The following is a 14,459-nucleotide window of genomic DNA, read 5'->3' as shown; positions in this document are numbered from 1 at the left end:
TACACCTATCTGCTAGTAGAACTCGTAGATGTCTTAAGTAGAATTCTACTGGCATTATCGTGAAATAGGTCCCCACTCCATCCATTCACCGCCGGCCGCCATTCATTTCGTCATAGCCAGTGACTGCTGTCAACCGACCTCCACGGAATAGACTTTGCACATAGTAAAGACGCACACACACACGCAGAACAAGAGCCGGAGGGGACCGATATCACGATTTAGCCATTTTACTTATTTTCTGTACTTAGGCCTAACTAGAATGTTCTATCTAGTTTAATGTTGGGACGACACATAACATTTTTTTTTTCTTTTTTAACCCCCCCCCCCCCCCCCCATCACCTGCAAACTAGCTGGTAGCCCAACCAGACGCTGTTTATACAGCTATTTACAGTAACTGTAGTTAGCTAGCTGGTATTGGTTGTCTGCATCAAAACAAACAACGATTGCAACCTTTGGGACTACGTCACATCACAGGAACTTCATTGAGCGAACAAGGCTTCAAGAACCATCCAACTCTTAAATCATGACAAAATATGATCACTCAGTGTCAGATTACCGTATATGGCCTCTCGTCATCACTGATAATTTGTCTGAATGTTGGAATTGACACATGGATCATGATTGTGTACTTGTGGTCGATTCCGTCGTTTCACTGCACTGTAAACTGTGATGGTACTGTAGTCTGGTACTGATCGGAAGCAAAGCGGTAACTGCAAAGAGATTTCATTATGGAACGCGGTGTGTTGCAAAAGTTGCTCTTTGCAAGCAAGAGAGAGAGAGAAAAAAGAAAAGAATGTTCATGTTGTAATGTGTAATAGAGTGTATGTTGAGACTTTAATACATTTTTTGAGTGAGTGTCAATATGTTGATAGATTGTGGGTTGAAGTAAGAGAATGCATTAATGTTACCACAAGGTTAAAAATAACATTTACGACGGAAAATAAATCATTTGGTTTTGGGGGTATCAACAATTCGGCATTGAACTGTATTACTATGCTTGTGAGATATGAAATTTATATTTGTAAAATAAGAAAAATAATACCTCGTTTTGATTTATGTAAATATAGTATAAGGGAATATTATGATAAAGAGAAATTCATTGCAAGAAATAATCATAAGTTGCAAGTGTTCCAGAAAAAATGGTGTCTGTTTAGACACCTGTTTTCTTGATATGTATTATATTGTATTGTATTTGAAATATTATGATGTTATTTGAAATATTATGATGTGTTACGTGTACACAAAAAGAGAACAATAGATATCCCAATGAGGGGAAAAAATAAAAAAAAAACCACAAAAGACAAATTCAAACAAACAAACAAACAAACAAGCAAGCAAACAAACAAACAAACGAAACAAAACAAAAACAAAAACAAAAACAAAACAAAAAAACACCTCAAAACACTGCTGATCGCAGATTTCCATCTCTGCATCAACCAAGAAAACCTCTGATCAGGGGGTGTTTCATCAATTTAGTCAGCGCTGACAAGTTGTCAGTTTCTGACAATTTCAGCAAAATCTTCGGTTTTGATTGGATGAGATGCCCTGGTCAGTGACTGATACTATATAATGGTTATTGTCAGAGACTGACAACTTGTCAGTACTGACAACTTTCATGAAACAGTAGGCCTACCCTGCAGTTCATCTCTGCACGCACAGCGCAAAACCTCTATCGGCAGTTAACTATATGTGTAAAAAAAAAAAATAAATAAATTATAATAATAATAATAATAAGAAAAAACAACTCGTGATTACTAGAACTAGAATGATCTCTGCACGTGCAGTTTTTTTTATCCCTCCCCCCCCCCCTCCCAAAAAACCCCCAACAACAACAACAACAACAAACAAACAATTCCTGCGCATACAGGAAACACAAGACATGGGCGGTCAGAATCCTTGCAAACAGTCACGTTGCATCTTACAGCAACAAGATTAACCTGTTTGACGCTATTTTCAGGTACAGGGCCTAAGCCTTTCGACACAGCCACACATCATGTATCTTCTCAATTTCGGTTAACCTTTCTCTTCGTAATTCTTGCTTGCCAATTCCAAGTCTTTGTGCCAGCAAATTCTAAAAGTCCTCCAGTCATCGAAGTAAGTTAGCAGTTTTCGGGAGGAATTAGATTCAATTTCAAAATAAAAATAAAAAACATGATAAAGATGACCAAAATTTCAGACAAAAGGCTTCGAATGTCAGACAAGGTGCACAAAGGTATTCTAGGCCTACACAGGCCTATGTCACTATCACGTAGACAAAATTGGAATTAAGAGCACAAGAAATTGACCCCCCCCCAAAAAAAAAAAAAAAAAAAAATCTTCAACCACTCCCGAACTTATCATAAATCTACGAATGTTTTGTCAAGACATTTACTTTCGCTCTTTCTTATATTATACTAAAAGCGTCGTCATGAAATTTGCTAGAATCTGCACTTATTCTCCCCATGGTAGTAGTCTTTGAAGTGAAGCTCGTGTGCCAAAATGACTTGGGTTTTACTATGATGCTATGGAACAAAAATAAATGAAGAAAGCAAAGAATGTTGTATATAATAGTGTTATCAGCAAACAAAACTTGGAAACTTATTGCCTAACAATGGAGGTGGCAATAGTTATGTGAATGAAATATGAATTTAGGTATACTGTATGTCAACACCACTGTGGTCAACACTTCTTGAGCAACTTGCATAAATTTACGCACGTGCTGATAACTTCACCGTATAAAGGGCTCGGTTGAGTTGTCTATACAAGGTAAAGTTTAAGCATCAATAGTGGATCCAGGTGAAATAAAAAGACATTTTTTTTGGGGGGGGGGGGGGGCGTGCGCCCTCCTTCAATTTTGTAAAAGCGTCCCTTCCCCTTAACGGAATTCCTGGGTCTGCCCCTGCACATTGCGCTCTCATAGTTTCTCTTTTTATGCTTTGGTTCAGTTCAAACAACATTCCATGTATATAGGCCTACATCAACCTGGTTCAATTTTTGTAATTATGATTATCATACAAAGCAATGTACATGTCCCCACGATGGGTTTGTGTTAAATGTGAAAATTGAAATTGAATTGAAATTGAAATTGAAATTAATCAACTTGTAACATACCTGGTAAACTAACGTGGTGCCAGAAGTCTGAAGTCCCCCCCCCCCCCCCCCCCCCCTTGGAACACGTGGTGCCGGCCATGAATATCATTGTGTACTGTTATCTAACCATGATAAACAGGTTGTATCTCAATATCCAACAAGTTCACTTAGCCAAATTTTTTCAAAGGAATTCATTGTAGGCCTATAACCAAGGAGGTATCACGAATAGGCCTTGTTTCACAGAGGATGACTGAAAAAGAAAATTGTAAACAGAAATTGAGAAGACACATGATATCTTGCTGTGTCGAAACGAGTAAGCCTGAAGACTAGGTCAAACAAAGACTACAACGTAACATTCATCGTTTTGAATGTGGTTTGAAATCTGGATCGATTCCAAGGTGGACAAGAAAAACAAAGATGAAAAATGAATGGTAATGTTTCTCACGTGACCATAACAGGGCGTGCCAGGCTCGTAACTAGGATTTGTAGATTTTTATGGGGGGGGGGGGATAAGAATTAGAAAAAGTACACCTCTTCCTGTTTAATCAGCTGACAAGCAAAATAGAATAAAATAAATAAGTAAATAAATGAAAATTAGAAAAAAATAATTTCTCGTGGAACTTCCGGGTTTCATATCGGCTGAAAAGCAAAAAAAAAAACAAAAAAAAACAACAAAAAACATGCACTTCGGCGCAATTCTGGTGCCACCACGAGCCCCCTTTCATTATTATTTTTTCTTTTTGTCAAACGGGGGGCGGGGGTCCGCGATTTATTCATTTTTTCTTTTTATTTCTTTTATTTTTGACTGATGGTAAAGGGGGGGGGGATGAACTACCATTACACGCACCTGCGTGCATACAACTATTTGCATATTTTAGGGCCTCCCCCTCGTTAAAACAGTCACGAACAGATAAACTGTATATAGGACCATATAGGCCTAATACTGTTTTATTTTGGATTTGACATGATTTTGGAGATTCTGTCTGTATGAAATATTTCATGAAAGCAACGTCACATGTCAATTGCGCCATTCATAGGATATAGTGTTACGAGTACCAGTCTGTACTGATAATTCTTGATGATTTTTCTGACAAATTTGCTGATATTGAATCGGGCTTAACTTTGATGAAAATTTTCCAATTTCGCTCAAAACGCTTGTTTATCAGCCTCTTAAATTATTTCTTGGCGTTCAGCCAAATCTTTTTTTTTCCCTCGTAAATTCTCCTTTGAATTCGGAAGTTGTGTTTTCTTTTCGCAGACGCGTGGTTCAAAACTCACTGATTCTGAGAGCTAACATGTCGAAATCCTTTTGCCGGGCCTGACGCCAAACAATCACCTCTTATTACCTCTACCGCACAAAAAGAGAAATAACGCACAGCTATGAGAGGGACTGAAGAATCAGGCCCAACGGGACCTAGTCAAGTTGGTGTCATCCCGAGCCTATAGTAATTGTCGTCCCGACTTTGTGCAAATATTGCTCCATGGTGATGAATTAATTCAATACTGCTTGATTGTGAGGTTGGTGATTGAACTCCGCGTACCAAGACTTTAAAAGAGTAGAGTAAGAAAATAAAGGAGAAGAGGAAGAAAGGGGGGTGGGAACATGGTCAGGGTAATAAAGAAATCAAAATGCCTATCACAAGAACCCATTGCATTAGTGTGTTATGGTTTAATCTTCACTGTTTGAGAGGATGGGGACACAATTGTGCTTTTAAACGCCAGTTTGAATTATTGCATAATAAAACTTAACAATGTCAAAAAACAGCCGCAAAGAGTCAATATTATTAGAATTTTCTCAGAGCTTCTAGTCATGGTTGTGTATAACATGGAGTATTGAGCTGAATTAAGTAAAATCAGGTCAACTGTTGAAATTTGATACTGCGTTTGGAATATCGTATATATTGATCGATGAAACAAGGTCAAGGATAGTGTGACCAATAACATGTTACATCATAGTGTGCTGTAATTGATACGTTTTCAACAAAAGAGTGTTACGGCACTTGTCAAGGGCAAAAAGGCATATAAACCGATATCATTGTGCCTCTGAAATCATTATGACAAAACATCCTTGCTCTCATGACTGTTATGGTGGTAATCCTAGAACCTTGCTGGACAATCGTAATGACAAAGGTTTTTTTTTTTTCGATTGTGACAAACTTCAGGTTAAAAATCAAGAACAAATTAATAAATAAAACAAACATGTAAGCAAGCAAACAGACAAACACAGAATGGTGTAACACTCCGAGTCATAAGTAGGTAAACATGAAATGTCCCACAACTTTAGATAAAGTTTGTTGTTCTTAGCATCAAGGGGACCGCTCTAGGAAAGAATCATTTCTCCTCTTTCTGTTCAGTAGTGTTTTAAACAATGCATTATAATTTTTATATTTAGATCAATTTTGGCGAGTTTCAGATGTTTCGACAAGGTGTCATTTCTATTCGGCAGCTCAAGACGTGCAGATTGGAAGAATACACTGAGCACGGTTTCCTTCAACACTATAGATAATAATAATAATGATGATAATGATAATAATAATATTATTATTATTATCAATAATAAATAAAATAATAATAATGATAATAATAATAATGATTAGAGAAGGAACTCTTTGTTGTTATATATATATATATATATATATATATATATATAATATATATATATATATATATATATATATATATATATATATATATAAAGAAAGAGTCTCAAGTACGCCATGGATCCAACGATTACAAAAATTTTTATTACAAAATTTTCGGTCTGCCTCAGACCTTCGTCAGTGCAAAGACAATGACGGACATCATTGTCTTTGCACTGACGAAGGTCTGAGGCAGACCGAAAATTTTGTAATAAAATTTTTTGTAATCGTTGGATCCATGGCGTACTTGAGACTCTTTCTTCTAATAATTACAACATTCGAAGTCCAACACGTGGAAAATTCCAAGATAAATATATATATATATATATATATATATATATATATATATATATATATATTTACTATATATATATGTATATATATATATATATAGATTATACTCTCTAAAAAAATCGAGTGAAAATTTTCACTCTTGAAGGAGTGAATACAAAAAAAAGAGTGAATTTCGAGTGAAAACGTTCATTTTCACTCATTTTGGAGTGACCTCAGGGATCACTCGAAGATTTTGGAGTGATCCCTGACGTCACTCGAAATCGAGTGAAAATGAACATTTTCACTCGAAATTCACTCCAATTTCATTCTAAATTCACTCTTTTTTGTATTCACTCCTTCAAGAGTGAAAACTTTCACTCGATTTTTTTTAGAGAGTATAATATATATATATATATATATATATATATATATATATATATACATAATATATGTATATATATATATTGCAAACTTTTCTTTAGGTCATATTGATAATGCAATGCAGCTTTCCTAAATCTGTCGTTTGAATCACAAGAATCTTGATTTGAGAGTGTCTGACGGGGAAGAACCAAAACTGGTTCGACACCCCCTCCCCCCATTTGTTTAAACTCTTTGAATGAAAATGAAATATAATATAGAATTCACCTCCAAATGAAACTGTTAGCTTAAACATGTACTAAGTATATATTCCAGGCTCGTAACTATGGAAAGGGGGGGGGGATTTAAGGAGTTCGAATGAGGCCTCCCCCCCCCCAGCAAATTGTCTTTCAATTCATGTAGACCGCTCGCATATCAAATTGCGATTTCACACGGTCAAAGTAAGCTTTATTCGCACAGTGGCGATTTAAACATAGGCCCCTCCATTATTCCGCAGGACTAAAGATAGAGAAAAACAAATTAAAGCGACGGACACAAAGTGGTGATAAGTCATACGTGAATGTATAGAGAGGATGAGAATCATACTCCTACCCCTGTACATATCAGTGTACAAAGATTTGCCATGCGATATCCATAGCTTCAGTATATAGTTCGTTAATAGCTGAGTAAACAGAGGCCCTGTTCAACGAGTTCAAAGCATAGCAATGACATTTTGCCTATGTCGGCCACATTTATTAGACTAATGTTGACCTACTGTGCCCAATTCACAGATGCAATACGTCCAGGGCAGTTTTATTAAATGTAATTGATAAATTCAAGTGGTTCCAAAGGGAGAATAAGGAGTGACTTGAGAGGAGATGGAAAGAGAGGGGGAGGTAAAAAGGAAAGTTCGGAGATAAAATAGGGCGAGATGGACAGAAGTCAAAATGGCTACCAAATTATGATGGAAGTCACAGTAAATTATAATCAATATGGAATATAGGATACTTAAATTGAATAAGTACGTATCAAAGACAAGAAAAACTACATAGGTATTATATACACGACTCAAGTGTGTCGACTAATGAGACAATGCACTGAGCAATATTCATTAACAACGATGTTTAGAAGAAAAAGATAGATCCAGATTTTACCTTAATTTATGTGTTTATTATTTTCTTCTTCTTTTTTTTTTTAAGTTTCTCTTTGTGTGTGTGTAATATGTACTTTGCTGGAGAAAGTTGTTCCGACATGACAACATACAGGGAACAAACAGGCCCTTTACATTAAAAAACTAGGGATAAAATAAAATAATAGACATCTATGCATAGAAAATTGTAATACATGAATCGTCCACTTATCCACATTGCTTTCTTTTCTCTCTTGGTCTCGGCATATATCCCCTTTAACTCTTACAATAATTTCAATGTTGCAAAGCATGGAGACTTCGAAATGCTGCTGACACCATATTCATAAACATGATCGGCCAAAGGGGAAAAAAAAACTGTCATGTGAATCTGAATACAGTGAATATTATTTCTACAATGGGACCAAGTTTGCGAAATATGAGGGGAAAAAACACACCCCATATATTGATATAGCACGAAAAGCTCGACGATCCTACCCCTGTTAGATACTAAAAATTATGATGTAAAGATGCTTCTTTACAAACAACGCGCATGGTCATGTAGACACACCTTCCGTTTGACTTAACGTTTTTCCATGTGAACGCATTGTATTTACACATGGAAGGTTCAACTATTACCTTTTCCTGACTGTGCACGCTGTACTCTTCCTATGTAGAGGAATTGTTTCGTAAAAAATGACCTTTTGATGACACAAAATGTACAAAGTCTCAACAGGTAAATGCCTACAAACGCACACAAACACGCAAGCTAAAAATGTAAAAACATCAAAGAAGCCTTGCACCTACCACCACTTTTTTGTCTTTTTCTTTTCTTATAAGTGCCAACAAATTCATGTATGTACGTAGACATACTGGCATTTGAAGAACTTCACTTTTATTTTGATTTGAACGATGACGTCCAAAACATTCGCTAATGATCGAAAATGCATGGTGATTATAGGAAGCCACAAGAGCGGTACCGTCTTAAGATTTTATTAAATGGTATCTGTTGGTTTCAATAAAAATGAAGATTTTCAATCGTTAATGACGACTGCAGGAGAGTCCATATCCTTCCTTGTGTTTGATCAGCTCTTCTTAGATAAAACAAAAACGACAAATTAGAATCAGAGACAGTAGGCAATGTTTGGATGGGGTAAACGACAATTTATGAAGCTCCGAATAAAAGGCATTGCATTAGTATATATCTTGGTTACAGAATGTGACTACAACAGTTTAGGTATTCTTACATGGATAGGCGGGGAGAGAAGGGACTGACAATGTCAATACAAAAGAATATAAAAGTAGAAGAAGGATCAAGGAGGAGGAGAAGAAGGACAAGAAGAAGAAGAAGAGGAGGAAGAGGAAGAAGAAAAAGAAGAGTAAGAAAAAGAAGAAGAAGAAGAATGGGAAGGGGTGAGTAGAAGATGAAAGATAAGGAATGCTTTGTAAACTGAGAAACAAAAAGGATTTCTGTAAATAGCTCTCCGCCAACAGTGATTTACCTTGCGGTAACTCTAGGCCCACTGCGGCCATCCACTCTCAACGGTTGGAAGGATCAAGAGAGAAGAACAAAACCTCAGCGCCTCACACCTGTACATGCCCGCATTCACAGCTGCCCTGGTGGCGGATCAGAGCGAAACCTCCTCCTATCCCCGTCCCCGTTCAGCTGTGCAGCCAAAGATGGCTCAACTGACCTCCCAAGTCTCTCTTATAAGTCATACGAAGGTTGTAGGAGGCAAAAGACCACACGCTGGAGCGATGGGACCCAGTTAACCATAGAATAAAAGCCCTAAAATTGTATCTTATTTTGGAGATATTTCTTATTTACTGTTTGTTACTGCGTGGTTGTTTTTTACTTTGTAAGTTTGAGTTCGTTTTCTTCCAGATAATATCCCGGGGGGGGGGGGGGGGGGGAGGGGGTTTCCAGTGCGATGCCCCTTGAATACGACATAGAGCTACAATGTACTCCCGTCCATGTTGATTGTATTGTTATTTTAGATACGAATGAGAGAATTCTTCGAATAGTGCGAAGAGATTAAAAAAACATACCATTCGATAGGAATTTTGAAAAAAAAAAAATCAACATTTCTTACTGGCAAATCGTCTGCAAGTAAGAACTAGAAAAATTATAATCTTTGGTTCATTCTCATGTGAATATTGATTTGTAAGGATCAATGGGACGATATAGAGGCCGAATCCATCATTTTGAGGGAGATTTAAAAGGTCCCAGTATTTTTTTTTTTCCTAATGATACCCTAACTCGGTCAGATTGCTTGAACCAAGGGCTTCAGCGACGCGTTTTATGGAAGGGGGTCGACAATCAATACATTTGGGATGCGCTTAGTGTGCTTGAGCCGACGAGGAAAAAGAGAAGAGTTTTTGGTGAAATGCAAACCAGCCTGGGGAGATGATGTTAACCCTCACGAGAACGTCTGTCTTCTTTCTATGGAAGAGGGAGGGAGATATAGAAAAAGATAGATAGATAGAGAGAGAGAGAGAGAGAGAGAGAGAGAGAGAGAGGAAGACATGGAAAGACAGAGAAGAGTCCTGTCACATGATGAAGATGCTTGAACTTTCAGTGAATGGAACCAGCAGCAATTCAAGCTATCAAGGAATTCAAAGACATTGATAATAATGCTAAAATACGAGTATAAATGATGACAAAATCGGCGTATACAGTTCCTTTGTGAAACCGAGAAATGCAAAGTCTTATGGTTGATATTGATTTTATTGACGGTGTGTGTATGTGGGGGTGCGCGAAACGTTAAACGCTCAACCATTTGAATACGTGTGAACACGCTAAGACTGTATACATATCCACAAGATCATGTTTGTATACCGGCACTTACACATACACACACAAAGCATACATTGTATAATTATATGTATGTATGTGTGTATGTATGTATATGTATGTATGTATGTATGTATGTATGTATGTATGTATGTATGTATGTATGTATCTATCTATCTATCTATCTGTCTGTCTGTCTAACTATCCTATGTAATATAAGATATTGTATGCACACATACAGTAATATACATATATTTACACGTATATCATTTACATCTGTGTAACATGTGTTTTTAAGAGGGTTTTAAACTGCAATTTCACGTTAAATGTCTGTTAGTGCTCTTTCACCTCGTATTTTCATCCACAATGGCTATGTTAACGCCATCAGCTCAACAAGAGATGACCGATTTGTAAAACGCTTCTTTAAACATGCCTTTCTCGCCCCCTCTCTTTCTCTCATTTATCACCCTTCATACGTACAAAACCACCCCTTTTCCCTTCTTTTTGTGGCATTTTTTTTCCACACGCTAGTGAGGTAACAAGGATAAGAGCCCATGGAGACAAGGGAGCAGGAAGATAAATTAGATGAGTGCTGATCCGCGTCCAATCATGACCAAGTTAGCTAGAATGCGCGGCCCCATGAGGTCCGAAAACCACACCGACTCAGTCTATCCGCTGGTGATGAATTATTACTACGAGGGAAGTAGACCGTCGTCAACACCAGCAGAAGTTCGAACCATATAGCGCCATGAAAGGAATGGAAGAAAGGAAAACAAAATAGATCTACACCAGAAATATAGAAAAACAGAATGAACATATTACTGCTGTTTTTTTTTTATCTTGACTGTTGAATACACGTGTGAACTATGTTTTCTTTCGCGAAATGTTTCACCGGTTCTGTTTTAGTCATAAATGATGTCAAAGAGGTTTGCTAACATTGCTAAATTTACGTGGTGAAAATCTATAGAAAATGTTTCATTCATTTTGTGCAATCTCAGTAAAGGTTAGCTTTCATTATGTATTTCGAGAAATACTTGTATTGTTTTTGATCTATACCACAACCTCAGAAGCAATCTATTTTGGCGTATCGCCGTATTGTACTCAATAAGCCTACCAATGATACTACTTGATGTTCACGGTAACTTTATTTATTTTGTCCACAAGCAGACTACAAAATACAAGCTGGGCTTTTCAGCGCGTCTCCTCCATTTCATACAACTTTAATCTTAATTCAATTTCATCTGCTTATGACAAGTGATGCGTACTATTGTTAATTTGTACGTAGTAGGCGTAGCACTTTTCTTTGTTACTACATTGTATTGATATTGTGTTATCTTTTTTGTATGCAAATGTTTTGCATTGTTGGAAATAAAAAATAAATGAAATGATTACATGGTTATTACCGTATACGACATGAAGATGTAAAATACATCTTTTATGAGTGCACAAATTAGTTACATATGGGGACGGCGTTATTTATTTATTTATCTATTTATTTTTATGATGTGTGGGGACCAGTTTTACTTTTTTGATTTTAAATACGAGTTTATGTGTGTGTTTTTTTTTTTTCCTGTAGCCCAAAGTGTGGTCGTGCACGTGGCACATGATATGTAGGCCTATAGGTGGACAGAATAAGGGAATTCAATTGATGGAGAAAAAGGCGAACATTAAGAGGAGTTTAGACAGATTAGATTAGATTAGACAGATTAGACAAGGCAGATGGGTGTTGGCAACTTATACTCAATAATAGGTTTCGACAATGCACAGACATTTTGCCTCTTGCTTTACGACATTTACGCAGGCGTATCAATTAGTGTTGAGAATTTTGCATGTTAATCGACACATGGTCACTCTAACATTATTTACAAACGTTTCTTCTGCGATCACGACAAGAATAATGCTGACTTGTCAGTTTAAATGTCAAGTTTCCTTTTCTTTATGAAGAGAAGCGGAAAGCAAGTAAATTTTGAAGATAATAATGTATCATCGGTGTAGACAATGCCGTTGTTAATCTTAATGGCATTCAATTGATACAAATAATATAATTATGCAATTTGCTTCTTGTCATAAATAATTTTTTCCAATCTTTCCAACATCAACTGCCCTGGTATGACACCGATTAAACTCCAATTCTTATGTAATCATTCAGATCAGCCTGACCATACACATAAGATATTACATTATGCATAGATATAAAGCGAAAGGTAGAGTCAGGAAGCATCATAATCATGTGGTTGACATTAGAAATATAATTGTTTATGATACGGCGATGCTTTTATTTATTCATTACTGAGATGTTGTGCCAATTTTGTGATAGGCCTACAATGTCATCGATACTTTCTAATTGGCTGGTCTTTAGGCCTATTTGATGAGATCTTGAAAACGAAGATAATAACAGTTATGATGATAAAAGGGGTTTGCACTGTGTGAAGGCGTTTTGATTAATGATAATCATAGCTGTAGTTATTAATGCATTTGGATGTGTATGTCTACACTTTTGTGAAGTTAGGCAGCAAATGGGTGTCATAAGTTATCTTTATACTGCACTTGAATATATGAACTTTACTTTTGTATTTTCATAGGTATCTATATACATGTATATCCACGTAAGATATTTGGACTATGCATACAGCCGTATAAGAAATGTCATGTCAGGCGATACCATATCATACTAAACTATACCATACCGTACCACACCATTACATGACATGCTCTACCATAACTTTCTTAGCATACCATTACTACTTTGGCACAATGCTGCGTATCACTACCAGTATAGTCTACCATGCCATAATTATGTTACCTTACCACTCTATACCATACATAACATACATACCATACCATACCATACCATACCATACCATACCGTACCTTCCATACCGTACCATATTATAAAACCACACCATACCATACCATACCATACCATATCATACCACACCATTACAAACCTGACATTAACATTCGTTACTAAGCATTCGCACAATGCGATACAAAATATCACACACGAACATGCCCCACCTGAATACTATACTCCCGCGAAGTCATTCCACGCCACACCGTGCATACAATATTGCCTATCAGTCCTGCAAGGTACACCATAATGTCAGCTCATTGTATCCTACGATATATAAACATATATATATATATATATATATATATATATATATATATATATAATATGACGGCATCTGATTTTCATCATACTTGCCTTGTGGTGACACACTTACTCGACTTATGGATATGCAGATCATACCCTTTCGTTTATCACTCTGTCCTTGACACTCGGTGGAGTTTGAATTCAATTTCTCAAGTTACTCTGTCTCTGTTGTACTCCTCCCCTCTCTCTCTCTCTCCCTCTCTCTCTCTCTCTCTCTTCAAGAACACACAAACAATATCTTTAAGCAACAAAATAGATTTTTTGTTCTTGTTGTGGGGAGAGGGGGGATGCCACTGTTCAATCATTGTGAGAAACTCATTGAAACTGTATGGGGAAACTGCATCTTCACCAGGTTCTCCAAGTAGGAGGGAAAGAAAATATGATTATAAACCAAACAAACGATCAATTACTAGTAGTTGAGATAACATTGATTTTAGGTTTGTTTCGTGGTCATTTCCTTATTTAGTTCTTATTTAATATAATGTCATGCATTTTACCCGCACTGCGTGTGTTCGTATTGAATGGAATAACTTATTTATTATTTTTTATTACTATCTTTCTTATTATTTATTTCATTTATTTATTCATTTTTTCTCAGGTGGCCGCTTTGGAAGCGATGGATACACATGTAAGCCAGTAAGTACGCGACAGACGGCTCACAGTCCTCTCCGAAGGAACAGAAAACGAGGATATTGCGCCTTACCCAGGGGCACAGCGGCTGCAGCCAGGGACTCGAACCACACACCTCGTGATTGGCAGTCCAGGGTCTTAACCACTGATCCACAACAGGGCACCGTTTTATAAAAAGATGATATGATAGCAACTCTTGCTGGATGGCAATTGCCATGTTAATGACAAGAGTCGAACTTTCTGATTGGCTTTTGCTATACGGGAAGTTGCCATTCCAGCAAGAGTTGGTATCCTGCTATATGGGGCCCAGATCCTCATCTAACGCGTACACAAAGAGACATACTGCAGTGCCCAAAAGAGTGAGGGAAAGATAAAACTGACAGAAGGGAAAGATGGATAGAAAGTATAATAAGG

The 14,459-nt window shown here is 36.9% G+C and overlaps 1 protein-coding gene across 3 annotated transcripts in view; it reads right to left on the bottom strand.

Moving 5' to 3' along the window:
* The window catches only part of LOC139729224 (sorting nexin-24-like), a 55,756-nt gene extending 55,087 nt beyond the window's left edge, over positions 1 to 669 (bottom strand). For all 3 annotated transcript variants that reach the window (XM_071640155.1, XM_071640157.1, XM_071640156.1), the window contains exon 1: positions 557 to 669. In XM_071640155.1, coding sequence (XP_071496256.1) covers positions 557 to 619 — 63 coding nt within the window. In that variant the 5' untranslated portion in view covers positions 620 to 669. The remainder of the gene's footprint in view (positions 1 to 556) is intronic.
* Positions 670 to 14,459: the final 13,790 nt, after the last annotated feature.

Source organism: Diadema antillarum, unplaced genomic scaffold (assembly GCF_040938485.1).
Source record: "Diadema antillarum isolate AM-2024a unplaced genomic scaffold, OU_Dant_1.0 seq00000226_RagTag, whole genome shotgun sequence".
NCBI lineage: Eukaryota > Metazoa > Echinodermata > Echinoidea > Diadematoida > Diadematidae > Diadema > Diadema antillarum.
This window is presented reverse-complemented; position numbering and strand designations above follow the sequence as displayed.